This window comes from Myodes glareolus, chromosome 3, assembly GCF_982192425.1.
Source record: "Myodes glareolus chromosome 3, mMyoGla1.1, whole genome shotgun sequence".
NCBI lineage: Eukaryota > Metazoa > Chordata > Mammalia > Rodentia > Cricetidae > Myodes > Myodes glareolus.
Genome location: NC_142028.1, coordinates 22409999 through 22426735, shown reverse-complemented (window position 1 = coordinate 22426735; position 16737 = coordinate 22409999). Strand labels below are relative to the sequence as shown.

The 16737-nt window shown below is 38.1% G+C and overlaps 1 protein-coding gene across 3 annotated transcripts; it reads left to right on the top strand.

The window, feature by feature from the left end:
• Window positions 1–617: 617 nt before the first annotated feature.
• Window positions 618–14883, top strand: LOC146895300 (C-type lectin domain family 2 member E-like). Of its 3 annotated transcripts, XM_085687211.2 has the most exons (7): window positions 622–788; window positions 4655–4780; window positions 6222–6287; window positions 8999–9183; window positions 9728–9834; window positions 11201–11348; window positions 14310–14447. In XM_085687211.2, exons 1-6 carry the CDS (start codon window positions 701–703, stop codon window positions 11340–11342), a joined length of 714 nt encoding a protein of 237 aa, XP_085543337.2. In that variant the 5' UTR covers window positions 622–700; the 3' UTR covers window positions 11343–11348; window positions 14310–14447. The 3 variants fall into 3 exon arrangements, with proteins under 3 accessions (XP_087760243.1, XP_085543336.2, XP_085543337.2); XM_087904117.1 differs by lacking the exon at window positions 11201–11348 and having other exon boundaries at window positions 618–788; window positions 9101–9183; window positions 14310–14883; XM_085687210.2 differs by lacking the exon at window positions 11201–11348 and having other exon boundaries at window positions 620–788; window positions 14310–14883.
• The last annotated feature ends 1854 nt before the right edge of the window (window positions 14884–16737 follow it).

Sequence of the window (16737 nt, the reverse complement as noted above, 5' to 3'; positions counted from 1 at the left end):
TCATCACATGCAGCTGGTGAAGATTCTAGCTTACTTCAGGGGGGTCAGTCTTTTTGATTCTTTTTGTACAGATTTTGCATCTCTAGTGACCGCAGGCACAAGTGTCTGACTCTAGAAGTTTGTCATTTTGCCCTTTAATTCTTTGCCAGATTCCTCTCTGCCTTCTTGTCCAGGTCTTATTTGCCTTTGCCTATATGATCTGGAATTTCAGGACTTACAGAAATACTGACCTTTAAACATAGGACATAGGATAAAAATGCAAGCCCAATGTGAGTCAAAATGTATTTGAGGCTGGACTGAGCTACATAGTGAAACCCTGATTCAATCATTCAATCAGTCAGTCAATCAATCAATCAATCAACATTTCCCCACTTAATAGTAGTACTTTCATCAAAGTAATACTTTTCTTAAAGAAGTAGTGATTAGTCTGGAATATTTTCTGTGCATATAGTCCACTTAAATTTCACTTCACAGCGTCCTACTTTGTAATTCTGTTTCCTCCGGGAACAAAACGTTATCTGCTGAGAGGTGATGTGCTCAGAAGTGGTAAGGAGTGGTTAGTGAGTCACAGGGACAGTGGGTTGCACTTGCAAAGTGCTTATTAGGAAACACAGAAATCAAAGCTTTGTCTCCCTCTCCAGGGTTTCAGGTTTCATCCCTCCTACTTAGTTCAGGAAAGATTCTTCCTTTCAGTTCAGAGATGCCTGCTGTAGAGGCTGAAGAGACTTCCATTGGAATGCTAAAAACAGAAATATCTACCCCAGACCACCTACCAGAGGGAGACATGGGTATGTATTTGATGCAATTTGAAACAATTTTAAAAGGCAGAGAGGAGCTTCACTGGGGCCTCAAAGAGGATCTGAATCTCTTGCCAGTTAAGCCTGCCCTGGCTGGTCTCTGTAGAAGTGGAAATGCTTCCAGGCCTCTCATACTTTTGTTATTCTATCGAGTGTATAGTATTCAAATAGGCAAGACAAATAGAATTGATGAGTTAATTTTAAGAGCCTGAGGCATAGTCTTTCTTTGATTGTTTTTTGAGAGATTGGATTATTTGTTGTTGATGTTGTTTGCTTTTTCATTTGTTATTTGTTTGTTTTGTTCTTGATTTGGTGTGTGTTTGTGTGTGTGTGTGTGTGTGTGTGTGTGTGTGTATCTTTCTAGTCCTCTCTTGAGCTCATTATTTGCACTCTGGTGAGTTACAGGAAGTTGCTGTAAACCATACTCTTTATGTCTCAGAGGGAAAAAAATTCAAACACCATAGCTTTCAAATCACTCAGCTAAGGATCTTCCCTGTGGGGCTAGGGTCAGACTTTTCAGATCAAGTGTGCTTCAAAGAAAAGTTGGGGAGGAGAGAGGTACACTGGTTGGGTGAGTGGTCCCCCCTCCTCCTAACAATTCATCTACATCAACACACACACACACATACACACACACACACTCCAGCAAATCTTCTGGTGTTTTCACTCTGTAGAAAATTATGGAAATGAAGAATCTTGTGGGATTTCTGCTTTAGTCTTTAGGGAGGAAACTGTTTTCTTTGTTTGGAAACTATTGGCTTCTTTCTTATTTTTCCTTCTTTCTCCCCTTTTCCATTGCTTTAGTTTTTCTTTGTTTGTTTGTGTGTTTTAGTGAAAGAATGTTGGATTTTCTGGAAAGCAGCATTCATACTTGCCATCAAAAGCAAATTCATAAAAATGTAGTTTTTTTTCGCTAGATCAAATATTCCCATAACTGAAAATATTTTAATCCTCCTTACAGACAAACACTCCCACCACACACAGTTCTTTGAGACAAGGTAGGACAAGCTGTGCATTTTTTCTTACTATTTTTCCATGTACTTTGATATTTTCCATAATAAACTTGTTTTTTCTAATTTAAAAAAAATCAAAATAGAAACAGAAACAAAGCAAAACAAAAAGAAAAGAAAGGAGTAAGAGTTGTTAGGTAGAAAACAACAAAAGACAACCTGTGATGCCTTTTAACACACCAAAGCACATGCTGCCCTCCAGGCTGACTCAGTGCCTGTGGCCCTTCTCAGCTCTTTTCAATCTGTGCCCTACCATAAGCTTCTCCATATCATGGGCTTTCCTCTCCCAGTCTTGGTGCCCTATAGTCCTGTCATGATTTCTCTTACCCCTCTCTCTTACTCCTTCTCTTAATCTTCACTCTTATTTTCATCTTCCCTGGTCTCTCCCTGTACCTTGTCTTCATCTCTGCCCGCCCCTTTCTCTCTCCTCTCATAGTTCGGGTCAGTCTGCTGGCCATGTTAGTGTTCTACTTTCTTTCACTGCTATGGACGCTTCCAGAGGCCTCTGGCTGTACTTTTCTTCATGTCTACAATAAAAACCGTCCCCTTAACTATACCATTGATAGTTATTCTACCATTTAGTAATTCTAAATTACTAAATTATGCTCCACTAAACATTGGTGAATTGAGAATTTTTAATGGATGTATTTACTGTAAGTGTGTCATTTCATTGCCTTTTTTTGTATATTTCTATTTTTAAAAATCAATGTGGGTTTATAATGTGTGTGTCTGTGAATGGTAAACTGGGCAAGTGCAAGTGAACAGTTTCTTAAGTATGGAAGGGATCTCTTCTACATATGGTGCTAAGACCGTTGCTTCCAATAGTGATGATTCATACCTTATCCATTGTACAATAAATGATTCAAAATGGATAAAGATGCAAACATAAAGTCTGTAGTGGGATTCCCTTCTGTATTCTATGAATATGTTTTATTACTATTGATTAATAAAGAATGTGCTTTGACCCATGACAGTGTACAATATAGAAAGTCAGGAAATTCAAGCAGAAATAGAGGAGGAAAGAAAGTGGAGTCCGACAGATGCCAAGTAGCTGCCAACAGAGAAGGATACCAGAAACTGGTGATTCATAGATTAACATAAATGGGTTAATTTACAATATAAAGGCTAACTAAGAATATGTTTGAGCTGTTGATCAAAGAGTATTGCAATTAATGAAATTGCTGTGTGATTATTCAAGTCTGGACCATCAGGAAACAAAAAAAAAAAAACCAGTCTCAATTTGTAAATTTCTTAGTTAGAGAAAGGATGGTATCTCTTCTGCATTTGATGCTAAGAGAGTTGGTTCCCCTGGTGATGACTCATAACTCATTCATTGTATAGTAAATGACTCAAGATGGACAACAGACACAAACATGACATCTAAATCTTTAATTCTATTTGAAGAGGATAAAATGAAAAACTTCTTTGTGAATTTTTTTCAGGCAGAGATGTCTTTACCTACGCACAGAAAAGTATATTAGATGTAGTATAATGAAATTCCTCTGCTTTGGTCCCTGAAAAATGACTCAAACGATAAAAAATGTGTGGCAAAGGTTTTACTTTTTATTATTGATTTTTTTTTTAAATTTTTTCTCTCTCAAAAGTAATTGTACCTACAATGTATTGAGATCTTTAAGAACTCAATGAAAGACAGTAGAGAATTGACTCAGAGATTAAAAACCCTTGATGTTCTTCCAGCAACTGAATGTGGGCATGTTCCGTGTTTAACAGTGCTGTGAGAGCTGCAGTACTTATATATTTGTTTGCATTTGACAATTGCTAGTGTATGAAAATGTAAAATATTTTAAGCAATGACATTATGCCCTACTGCATTGTTAACTCATTCATCCCTTTTAGGGCTCTTCTAAAAGACTCCTTAGAACTTTGTATGTAGATACATTCATGTTGTCTGATAGCAATACTTTCATCTCTCTTTGAGGGGCATGACAGTTATTTGATTTTCTTGTCCTTGTGCTTTGAATAGGAACCCAAGAGTCATGCTATCCGGTTAGCAGAAATTCTTGCCTTGCTCTGGGACACTGTGGAAGAACATTTATGCTGACTTTAGTTGGAGTTTTGTTTTGTTTTATCCTGGATAGCTCCTGTTAGGCTGTGAAAATTTATTCAGTTACTAATATGCTGAGAGTTCTTACTGTGGATTTACAGTAACTTGTGTGTGTGTGCTTTGCTGAATTTACTGAAATACTCCTTTTTTATATTCTTATATTGTTTATATGTCCAACTGTACTTACTTAGTTCATTATAGATAAATAGATGAAAGATAGGAAGATGAATAGATAGATAGATAAATAGATAGACAGATAGATAGATGATAGATAGACAGAAAGTCAGACAGATAGATAAAATGGAGACTATTGTAATTCATCTAAGTCTGAAACTTAAAATTTGGCCAAAAATAAGGTTGAACTCCTCACTCTCCTGCCTCCATCTTCCATGTGCCAGAAGAACAATCCTGTGTCACTCCTGTTCACACACTGACTTTCTTTTCATTATTATTATTACAAACCCATTCATCCTAACCAGATCTCTTCTTATAGCATTAAATCTATGGGTGGTTGTTGTTGTTATTTCCTTTTGACCATGATATTTACTATTTCTGTTTCTTACTCTTTCATTGTTCCCTAATTCAATAAATAGAAAATGGTGGCAAACAATAACGTTTCCTTTCCAATAGTATTTTTCATGTCAAGGACTTCATTTATGGACCAGGAAATTCTGTGAAGGATATCTGCATGAGTGGAGTACAAGTGAACTCTACAGTTGATTCTGGGTAATTGTTTTTCTGAAAAGTTCTTGAGGTTGATATTGTGATATTTATCTTTTCAGGTAAAAAACAGCAAGGAAAATATCTCAGAATCATTTCCCCTGAGCCTCCTGTTAAACTTTACTGCTGCTATGTAGTGATCATGGTCTTAACTGTTGCTGTAATTGCACTTTCTGTTGCTTTGTCAGGTATGTGACTCAGTCTCCAAATTCTGCAACATTCTATCACATTGATGTGGAGGCCCAAATATGTGAGCCTATTTCTACCTGGATGAAGGTCACAGAGCTTCAGTTTGTTCAAAATTGTTGACCAAAAAAATGGCTACACACCCTGACCTACGCTGCAGCTACTTGTTTTTTTTTGACATTAAGATATCCCATAAAACTAGATCCACTCTCTCCTGACCAATGCTCAGGAAATTCAAGCATACTGCTGCTTTTTCTTTTGAAACAGGAGATTTGACCTTGGGAGTCACTACCTTCAGGATACTTGGTCTAGGGTGGTTTCACTGCATAAACCACAGAATGCTTATTGGATTACTGGCTTGATAGCTCAAAGATTTGAGGCAAATGACTACTCTAGCCTTCTTTTTTTTTATCATGTTAAAGAAGTCTTTTGTCTTCCTACCCCTGTTGTATTGGGATATAAAAGTATATAGAAAATAAATGTGGATGATTTCAGTATTCACTGGAACTCCCTATATTATCTTATGTTTTCTGTTTTATCATTTTCTCTTATGTCTTCTTACCCTTTTCTCACTTTCTAGTTCCCATGTCCCTATCCTTGTAAATGGTATTATTGTCAAAGCTGGTCTCTGATACATTCACATTTTTGATTATACTTACTGATCACTGTGAGCCAAGTATTGTGGGAAAGTCTCCAGTGAAAACATACTGGAAATTCCTCTTCTCTGGTAATTTAGGGTCTATCAGGAAAATGCATTGATAGAACTTCACAGGGTATGGTGTGTACAGGAGGCCAGGCTCTGCATCCCTCGGAAGATGTCATTTAGCAACCTTCAGATAGACATGCAGAAGACATACGTTCACCGAGGTGAACTATCCAAGGCAGTGAACAAAACCAAGAAAGCTCAAAGAAGAAAGCTCAAGGAGACTGATGCACCTGAGAGAAGTGAGGGCAATGAAGAGTGCACAGAACTCCACCCCCATGACTCTTGGTTTCAATTAATGTCTTCAACCATGGTCAGAAAATATTGAACAGACAGTTCTAGAAGTATGCCTTTCCTAAGCTTTTATTTGTGGACTGTTCAGAGTATCTGATAAAATTTTGTACAGCTTTTTGTCTTAGCTCATATAAATGTTTTGTGATATTGTTTTATAAATATCAACTTTAATCATGTCAGTGATTAATACACATGCCTAAACATTGACAAACATTTTCCAGAAAGTCTTAGTCAGTGTAACCTAAACTATTACACAGCTCTGAAAAGAGTCAGATAAAAAGAAGTTACAGTCGTCCTCACTGTTCATTGCAGTTGTCCCTTTCACTGTAGCCTCAGAATACGGGTGTGAGAAGTGGAAACAGCAACAACAAATTCCCTTCTGCTAAAAATTAGTGGGGGAACCATATCTGATATTTAAAATCTCTTATGAATTCACTTATTTCTAGGATTTAGACGCTCTTTGGAAGAACAGTGCCCTTCTTCTGATATGATAAATGATGGAAAAGTTGAAGGTATGACTGAAAACTGTTATATTTCTAAGCTGTCCTCTGAAATTTGAGCTTCTTACACATACACACATAAGCATGTACACAGACAATCACTTTATTATGATAGACTCAGAATTGAATACATCACACAATTCCATTAGCATACCCACTCTAACATCTGTCAAGTCCCAAACCCTATGTATCTCACTGAAATTTCACACAGTTTGAATGGCTATTCTGAGGCTATGGAGCTTTGGTTATGCTTTTAGACTTTCACTTTTATTTTTTTATTTTTTTACACCACCAAAAGAGCTTTAATCATTAACCATACGAAGCAACACATATTCACAGAATACAGAATACCCCACATCAGAAAGTTTTCATTTTGTTGAGAAAAACGGCACTAGGTAGTTTCAGATGACAGTACAATTTTAATCGCCTTTTCATGCACTTATCCACCCAGAAAAAACATGTTAGATTTGAAACTAGAAATACCATTCTCTTTAAAACCCTTTCTCACAACCACAGGCCTCTTGCTGCATCCTGTCCTTCCTTGTCACTGTGCACTACTCTACCTTGTTTTCCTTACAATGTATTAAAACTTTCCACACTCACAGCTGTTTACACTGTAAGTCACAGGCAGGGATTGCTTGTGACAGAGTATATGGGTTTGTTTCTTTTTGAGTTTGGGTGATCTCTCTTGATGTTATGCTTTTGAAGTACACCCACTTTTCCTAAATTTAATTTTTCTTTACAGCTGAATATCACTGTGATTTGTATGTGTAACACATTTAATTCTCTTCGTAGTTGATGACTTCTCAGGTCAGGTCCATTTCATTACTATTGTAACTATGAATGCAATAAACATGGATGTACAAGTATCTCTGTGGTAGGATGTCAAGGTCTCTCCATAGATGCCCAGGAGTGGCATAGCTGTAACACATAGTATGTTTACTCATATTTCTTTGAGGAACCTCCAGATGACTGAATCAATCTGTACTCCCACCAGTAGAAAAATAATATCCCTATTTCTGCATACTTTTTCAATATCAGTTGTCAGATTTATTTATGATGGCTCTAACAAGAGCCAGCATGTGTGTGTGTGTGTGTGTGTGTGTGAGAGAGAGAGAGAGAGAGAGAGAGAGAAAGAAAGAGAAATATCAAGACTTTTTTTCTTCAGGTTTTTTATTATTATTAAAAATTTTCACCTCCTCCCCTCCATCCAATCTCCCTCCCCCTCCCTCCATTCCCCCTCCCCCTACCTCTCTAATCCAAAGAGTAGTCAGGGTTCCCTACCCTGTGGGAAGTTCAAGGTCACCCCCCATCCAGTTCTAGGAAGGTGAGCATCCAAACAGACTAGGTTCTCCCAAAGCCAGTACATGCAGTAGAATCAGAACATCTATATTGCCATGGCCAAGTTTTACACACTGTCATTTCTTCTGTAATAAAATTCAGGCAAGGTGAGAATTTGTTTTTCAAGAGAAAAGAGAATGGGAGGGAATGTAGAAAAGGAAACTGTAGGGTTCTAGAAATCAAGAACAGTCTGTATAAGGGTATGGGCATCACTGGAAGGAAGACCTCAGACTCAAACAGTAGACAAAGAAAAGAGCACTTGTTCCAGGATGTGGGATCTATCACTTATGCAAAATGGTTTCTGGCATAGCTAGGTAAATTCCTGAGACAGCTATGTCATTTCTATTGTTACATTAAGTGGTTTTTGAATTTTGTTTTTCCATATTAAGGCATACTTGTATAACATGAGGGCCTATTTGTTGGGGTTTCTGTCTGCCAGTTCCCATAGCCGTTAGGTCCCAAAGAATAACAGAAGTTACATTAGTTATAAACTGATTGTCCCATTAACTCAGGCTTCTCATTAACTCTTTGACTTACATTAACCCATTATTCTTATCAATGTTAGCCACATGGCTCAGTAACTTTTTCATCAGGGCAGGTCATATCCTGCTTCTTTGGTGTCTAGACAGGATTGCAGGGAATAGGCTTCCTCCTTCCCAGAGTTCTTCTGTTCTCCTTTCCCCACCTCTACTTCCTGTCTGATTGTCACGTTTATACTTCCTGCCTGACTACTGGCCAATCAGCGTTTATTTAAAACATAATTGACAGAATACAGAATTGTCACGCACTATACCTGGGCAAGTCCAAGCTTGTTTCAGTGGGTTAGAGGAATTGTCCTTTTTGGTCATTGCATTGAAGTACTGCGGGGCTGATTTAGGACTGTAAATTCTCTGTGCTCTCTCCCTTGTACTTGTTGTCAGGGGGGTTGTTTATAAATAACCTCCCCCGTTTTTTTAGATACTGAAACTTAACTTTTAAAATGGAGGAACTTTAGACTTCTCAGTCCTAAGGTCCTGATGGCCTAGAAATGTTTTTCCTGCATGGCATGGTGTCTTTAGTCCCAGCACTCAGGAGGCACAGCCAGCAGGATTATTACAAGCTCCAGACAAATACAGTCCACACAATGAGCTCCAGGTCAGGTAAGGGACATAATAAGATTTTTTATTAGAAGGCAAAATATAAAGAAGAAAAATAAAGCATTTCTTCAGATCCTATTGGAAGGCCATGGATTGAGGACCATTATGCTAGGAGGTGTCTCCTAGTGATAAATTAGAGCTACAGTATAAACACGTATCTCACAACCAATATTTGCAAGCCCAGTCAAAGAGATGTGCCATGAAAATGTTTCTTTGTTATATTTAATTGCGCTGTTTGCATTTTAGTGAGAATGGAAAAACCAGCCGTGTTGACCCCTGGATCTTGCTATGCCAACTGCCCAAATGGCTGGATTGGATTTGGAAACAAATGTTTTTATTTTTCTGAAGGTAGGAGAAACTGGACATTGAGCCAAAGCTACTGTATGGAACAGGCAGCCAACCTAGCTCGATTTGACAGCCTGGAGGAGCTGGTAAGAAATGATCAGGAATTGGTTTGTTGTTTGTTCTGTTGAATGTGTATTACCGCTAATGTTGTTGTTTCTGACTGGAGCCCTGAGCCCTTATAGAGGCATGTTCTCATGTAATGCTCATAATCAATCTATATGACCAAACAATTCACTGAGGTACATAACCATGTAAGTCTTTATCCAAGTTGGCAGGTATTGCAAACTGAATGTGGCAACTATTAATAACTGGAAATCAGGTATAATAAGGGGTGATTGTAGTCACAGAAAAAAACAAGGAGGCAACAATATACTTTGTATTATGAATGTAAATTGTATACAGTTATATATGTAAATATATATATATATATATATATATATATATATATATATATATATATATATAGAGAGAGAGAGAGAGAGAGAGAGAGAGAGTGTTACGATGGATCCAAAATTGTTGACCCTCAGTTACAACCTGCTGCCTGTCAGAAAGGAGACTGTAGGTCAAAGAGACTCAAGGGTCATTTGAAACAGAGGGAAACATATATGTACTTTCAATGTTTTTTGACAGAATTTCCTGAAGAGATATGGAGGGTATCCTTGCTACTGGATTGGCTTGCACAGAGAGTCATTACAACACCCTTGGAAATGGATAGACAACAGTGACTATAATAACATGTATGTTTTCATAGCACTTTTCCTTCTACTGTTTGCCTGTGTTGCAGTGTGTTAATTGTGGCTATGAGAGATAAAAGTCAGTGTCATGTGAAACCAATTTTTCTGTAAAGCAAGAAACATAAGCCTTTGGTCTTTAGGTTGGGTATGAGGCAGGGAGTTTGCTTACATGCAAGAGCCAATCCCTGGCAAGCTCTATAGCCCTACAAAATTCTTTGGATTCTCAATGCTTTGGATTTTACTCATTGTTCATAAAAAAAATGATTGGCAGGTAGCAGGACAAGAAGAAATTGGGTGAGACAGAATGACACAAAGAGAATGATGGGAGAAGGAAGGGCAGAATTAGGGGAGTCTCCAAAGATGCCAGTCAGCCCCTGAGCAAGCAGGATCTGTAAAACATAAAGTAACAAGCTATTAGTTTTGTCACAAGACATAAATAAAAATATGGGTAATTTAAGTGTAAGATTTAGCTAGTAATAAGCCTGAGCATTTATAAATAATATTAAGTTTCTGTGTGGTAATTTGTAAGCAGTTGCTTGAACAAGGAGTGGGAGGTGAGGGCAGGAAAACTTCCACTTACATGATCTCCTATTATTATCCATCATCTTCAAAATCTTTAACTAGTGTCATTTGACTTGAAATCTTTAACATGATGATGGCATCAGAGATAATCTTTTCTGCTCCATCACCAATGTAAAACATTTTCTGCTAAGAAATGACCTTGTGGGTTGTCTACAGAACCGTAGATGGACTGTGAGGGATCTGAAACCGCAGAAAACCGCAGCAGATTGGCTGGGGTAGGACTTGTCAGAAAACTGTTTACACAGCTGCACCTGTTCTCAGATGCTGAGACTCCTGGGGCATTAGAAACCTCCTCTAAAGTCTAATCACTGAAGAGCACTGAGACAGCTCTTGGACTTGAGCATAGATAGACATTTTGAAAGGAGTCATTTCACAGAAATGATTAAATACAGACCCAGTCATTTCTATCATTAAAGCCCTGTTAGCAATTTATTATGGATGGGAGTTTCCGCATTTGTATACACGTGTAAAATACTTCAAGGTAGAATTTGATATCACCCTCAGTGAGGCAAACCATGGTGGCAGTTCCTTTGAACATGGCAGCAGGCACCTATCGAATGCCTTATATGCACATTACAGAGTTTGATATGAAACAAAGGCAATGGTGTCATGTTCAGTTTGAACCCTGGGATTTTACTCCAGTGTTGGTGATTCCTCATGAACTCTGCCTTTCTTTGATTCATTCTACAAATAAGCAATGGAGGTGGGTGATATTTCATTGCAGGAGGGCTTGCCTTTGTAAAAAATTTGCTTGTTTTTTTCTGTTGTTGTTGTTGTTTTGTTTTAGGGAACCTGTCCTTGGAGGTGCCCTAACAGGTTCAGTGTCTTTTTATATGCTCACCAATCATGGGGGCCACTCATTGCAATATTGGATTTGTAGCAAGTTCAACAGCCGTACTTTACAGTATTCAATGTCCATTATTCTTTAATCTAAGGTAGGTAAAATGTCAAAGCATTTGTAAGAAGCCTGTTACATGTCACCCATGGTGATGTTCCATTTTTGATCTGCTGAAACCATTTTACAGAACCAATTTTTAATGTGCGATAACATCAAGGATAATAACGAACAATGTGAAGGAAAATCTGGACAGGATTAAAACCAATACCATACAGACGATAATTTAGTTCATTAGAAATATTGTCAAAATGTTTTTGGAGTTTGCTTCTCAGTTTACAGTTTTTAATTTCAAGGAACTACGAACTGTTAAAAGAAACGCTATTTTACTTTATTTAAATTTTGAGAATTCTATATGTAAGTGTGTCATTTTAATATAGTCTTTTTTGATACTGAACTTTCATAAATATTTGATGGCTAATCTTAATATATTCTTGACTTCTAAGAACAAAATACTTATGTTTCTATTTGATATTTCAAAGCACTGCACTGACAAGTACCCAGAAGGACAATATTACGCATCACAAACATCAATTTTGTTAACACTATCTTTAGAATGTGTGTACATACATACATAAACACACACACACACACAGAGACAAATTAAACATACTCACATACGCCTGGCAAGTATGCACTATTTATCTGTACCACCATCTCCTTCTGTAATCTTTATTTTGTAACATGGTCTCTCTTTAATTCCCAGATGGCAGGGAATTATCCCTGTGTATCACCGTGTATGCTTTATCATTACGGTTTATTTTTAAAATACATCTTTTTTCCCATATTAGTTTTTTGTTTGGTTTAAAATTTATTTATTTACATATATGTGTGCTCTGTCTGCACATTTGCCTGCATGCCAGAAGAGGGCATTATAGATTGTTGTGAGCTATCATACATAATGGCTGATCTCTTATGCTCTGGGAACCCTTCTTTCTCCCCTTTTTTTCTCAGCACCTATATAAGTCAATCCTTGACCCCTCATATGAGCCACTTTTTGCACTGATTATTAATCCCTTTTGTCAGTTTCAGCAGACCATTCTAGAATGAACGACAAGCCAGCTGGCCAAACTAATGACTCTTACCTGTGTCTCTCAATTAGTAAAGAGACAGTCCCTATACCTCAATAAAGATTCCAAAACTGCCTTCCACATTCTCCTATCACATACAGTTTTCTGGAATAAGCATGGACTAACAACAAGCAGAGGGTCAATAATCAAATTATGGACTTGCCAAATGACTCTCACCTTTCCACATTCATAGGAATTGTTCACTGCAAAAAGTACCAAGCAGACAATTCCATTATCTCTAATAGAAAAAAAAAAACAAGCCAGTGAGGTGGCTGTTGCCAAGGCTGTCACAGGCCTGGATCCCTCTCACACATTACAATTCATCTTTACCTTATATCCCACATCTGTACTATCATCCACAGATGCTCCATAGATTCTCCCTAATCTGCATGAGTTCTTTCAGCCTAACATCCAGGCATTGTCTCATTTCATCAAAACCTATTTACAACCCAAACTTGAGAATCTAACTTTCCTAAATGCTATCACCTCTTCTTGTATAATTTGTTGAGTTCAACGAGTAGCTGTGATAGATGCTATAGTAAAGCTGACCTATAACTTCTGCTTCTTATGTGAGGAGTCATGGGTCCTTAATTAGGATACAAAAAAATTCCCCACCCTGCATTCCCCGTATGATTCTGAATACGAGTCATGTTTCTTTCAATACCAATAAAGGCAGCCTCCATAGGTCTCAGGTTAATGTCAACTGTAATCTCTAGTTGATCATATAGAAAGTAAGTAAAGGTTACAGGTGTTTTAAAATCTATTTAGGTGATATAGTTATAATAATCTGCTTGAGCAGTCTCTAGACTCCAACACATAGGTGGTCTGGTTTAACCATTTAATATAGATTTCCTGAACGTTTGAAATATTTATTTAACAACAGCATAGAGGGGGAAAGAATTCTGAAACATTTTTTCACTATCGTAAATCTCTTATGTATATTTTCAGAATTTTCAATCTTGCCTTAAACACTTTCTTATACCTTCGAAACAGTCTTGAGCTTTCTCATCCTCAGACATTAATACACTTTAATAGACTATCATTGCAACTGGGCTGCATTTTTATCAATAGCCTCTCCTGGGCTCTCTTTAAGAACTTCGGTTCTGTAACACACTGCCAAGTCTCAGTTGCTCTCCATGACCTATTCATGTCTTTTAAAGCTAATACGAGGTAGAAGACTCTTAAATTGCAAAGTTCAGGTACCAGCATGAGCAACATTCCTGTATATGAGTATGCATATGGAGTTGAAGTTTTAATACCTTATTAAACAAGGAATGTTTTTTTAAATACTATCTTTCAAAAACCCTACTTTCATTATGTATAGTTTTGAGACAGGAATTATCCTCCTAAAATACAGAAAATGGCCATGGGGGTAAGCTCAGTTGAAGTATAAGTGAAAAAAGAAGTTGTAGAAAACTGGATTAGTCATTGACAACCTGCTTTAGAGCAGTTTTCCCGACCTTATTCTTACTATGATACCAAGATGTAAATCTGTTCCAGTTTTCTTCCAGATACATGCATGTTCCTAGAAAAAAAGTTCTACTGCTGTAACAAAAAATCAGGTCTGGCAAAAACTAACTCTCCAAAGTGTATTTTAACCCCACCCATTTTCAAGCATTTTTAATAGTTTGCTCCTGCTGTCTGAACCAAGACCAACTTACAGAGGGCCTTTTAGATAATTGCAACATTTGTACCAGTCCCTGGAACTTCATTCACTATTGGTACCACCTCTTCTGGCTCAAATGGGTGTGTATCCACCAAAATATGGATTTACATGGCATATCTACTTTTGTGTCTCACTTATTCACCTGTGCCTGTCCTGTACAACCAGTGCATTTCTCTGTCCCAATTTTTCTGGCAGTTAATGACCCTTCCCATGTTCAGCCCCATTCATAGGGCCAGTAATAACAATCTATTTTTTCTTCTTCTAGCAATTCGCCTTTTCATCTCCCTCAAGGAAGAGATGCCCCAAATTTCCAGGAAGACAGTAAACTAGACGCCTCTCCAGCCACACCTCCTGCTGTGTGTGAGCCCACCAACTCCCAACTCTCCCATTTCTCATGTTGCTCCATGCCCACAGGAAGTAGTTAGACTTGAACCGGCGCCCCTATACTCAAAGAGTCTGGGAGGTTTGGTTGGAAGCTTCACTGCAGCTGCTGACATCTTATACCCAAAGAGTCTGGAACTTTTGTGTCCAGGATTCACCCCAGCCCCTGGCATCCATAAATCCAAGGAGTCTGGAATGTCTGGGTTGAAAGTTCCATTTCAAGCCCCTTTGCCTGGGAATTGCCTCAGTCCAGACTGCACTTTAGAGAAAGCCTGCCAAATGGTGACACCTCTTCAGAGATGCTCAAGATCACTCCCAAGGGCCATTGAAACTGACCCCTAGAGAATGAACAGATGATCTTCCTGGCCTTGCTTTCCCCTCACCCTGGTTTTCAGGTCTTCTTTCCTGGCTATCCAGAAGCACTGGTATCTATTAAACCTCAGATTTTTTTTAATTCAGTTTAACTTGTTCTGATTTGGATTATTGTGTCAGCAGAGAGGCTATCAGGCCACAAAAAAACTTTTCACTTATTAGAACAGGATGTTGGTTAGAGGGGAGAATCTCTTCAACAATCAACAGCCATATGTAAGAGACACTGCAAACTGGTATAGATAGGAAGAAATAGAGGAGGATGGAGCTACTTTAGTTTTAAGATTTACTTTATGATTTTACATATCAGGTTTTTATGCACTGAAAGAAGTTGCCACCCTTGAAAATTGAGCATGCTACTTTTGGACATTGAACTGTATTTACGTCATGTTCATTTTTATAGAGTGGAGCTTTAATAAATTCACGTTCGTGGAGGAAGAGAAGAAAGGTTGTAAAATGAACTCCAGTAGAAGAAGTTTTTATAAACTCCAACTGGGATCTGAGAGGCAAGGGAGAAGACCTTGATGTCACAGAGAAACTGAGACTTCCAGGACAGAGCTGACAGACACAAGGCCAAGATCACAGAGATACAGAAGTGCTGAAGGATGCTGCAAAATTTAGTGGGAAGTCACTAAGGGGAGGAGACAAGGAAACAGGGAGGGCTATAATAAAGGGAGAGGCACAAGTGTCTTAATAACTAGAGAGTTGCCCATATAGTCATGTACTGGAGTGCATAACAGGCTGAAGGAAACAGAGGACACTTACTGAGGAGGCAAAGAGAGATGGATGGTTAGTGAATATAGAGGGAAGAAACAGCTGAAGAGACAGTCACAAGAATTTGGAACCAAATATAATGATAGAATAAGCCATCAGAAACAAATGATCCTTATGCTCTTTAAGAGAATCAAATAGGCAACATAAATCAAATCTGAATCTTGCTTCAGAGTGACCTTGTTTACATGCTATTTGAAAGACCTGGGTAAGAGATATTCAGTCTTTTGTTTAGAGTTTCATGTTGGGAGGGCCCATTGAAGCTTCTATGGGTTGGCTTTTATAGGGTGAAGGGAAACTACTTCCAAGTTGATTAAGTTGGTAACCCTGAGCCATGTAGGTGGTTCTGTTGCTGTTTCCAACCCTAAGTCTGGGGAAAGATGTGGGAGGACAGACAAGTCGTTCTTAAGGGGTCAAAGTTAAGAGATTTAAGTCTCTTAAAATTTTGGGAAGAGACTGGATACTGAGACTGGATGATGTAATTTGTAGTATTTTTCAATTGGATGACATGAGGAAAAGGATGTTACAGAGGGTTTTGAATGACTTCTATGTGGGGATACAACCAGGAGGCCTGAAAAGGGAAAGATGTGTCAGATTGTGTGGTTTGGAAGAGGGAGAATGCCAGTAATGCTGGGGTCAAGTGAATGTGGGAGCAAAAGAAATAGATGCTCCCACTCTGGTTAATAAATCTGTACCCAGAAAAGGGACAGGACAGTTTGTTACTACTAGGAAATCCCGAGAAAGAGGGATATCTTTAAAAGTACAACTAAATGGTAGGGTTTGGTGAGGTAGGAAAGGCTGTCCCTCTACACTAATAACAGGGGAGCAAGGAGTGTAGCAAAAATAATGAGAACCTTGTGACAAATATTAGGGTTTAATCTGAAGATCATAAAAGCAAGCTACCAACCAACAGAAAGTTCTTACCTCCAGCAAGACTGTGTGATGCTTTCCTCAGAATGACTGCTGACTCTAGACTGAGACCCCGAGTTCCTCTCTCCTTCCATCTTCTATTCCTCTCTAATGATAGATTTAAAGAAGAGGACCAACACTACCTGGCCTCAGTGGCTAACTAGTATGATTGCCAGAATTAAAGTTATGTGCCATCGTTACCTGCTCTGTATGCCTAACTAGAGCTGATAGATTTGTACTCAGATCTTCAAACACAAATGTAT

Excerpts from the sequence above, each read along its gene's own strand:
- LOC146895300 (XM_085687210.2), top strand. The coding sequence starts at position 701 with ATGCCTGCTGTAGAGGCTGAAGAGACTTCCATTGGAATGCTAAAAACA. Across the intron at positions 6,288-8,998 it reads AAATGATGGAAAAGTTGAAG|TGAGAATGGAAAAACCAGCC; the intron begins GTATGACTGAAA and ends TTTGCATTTTAG. Across the intron at positions 9,184-9,727 it reads TTGACAGCCTGGAGGAGCTG|AATTTCCTGAAGAGATATGG; the intron begins GTAAGAAATGAT and ends GTTTTTTGACAG.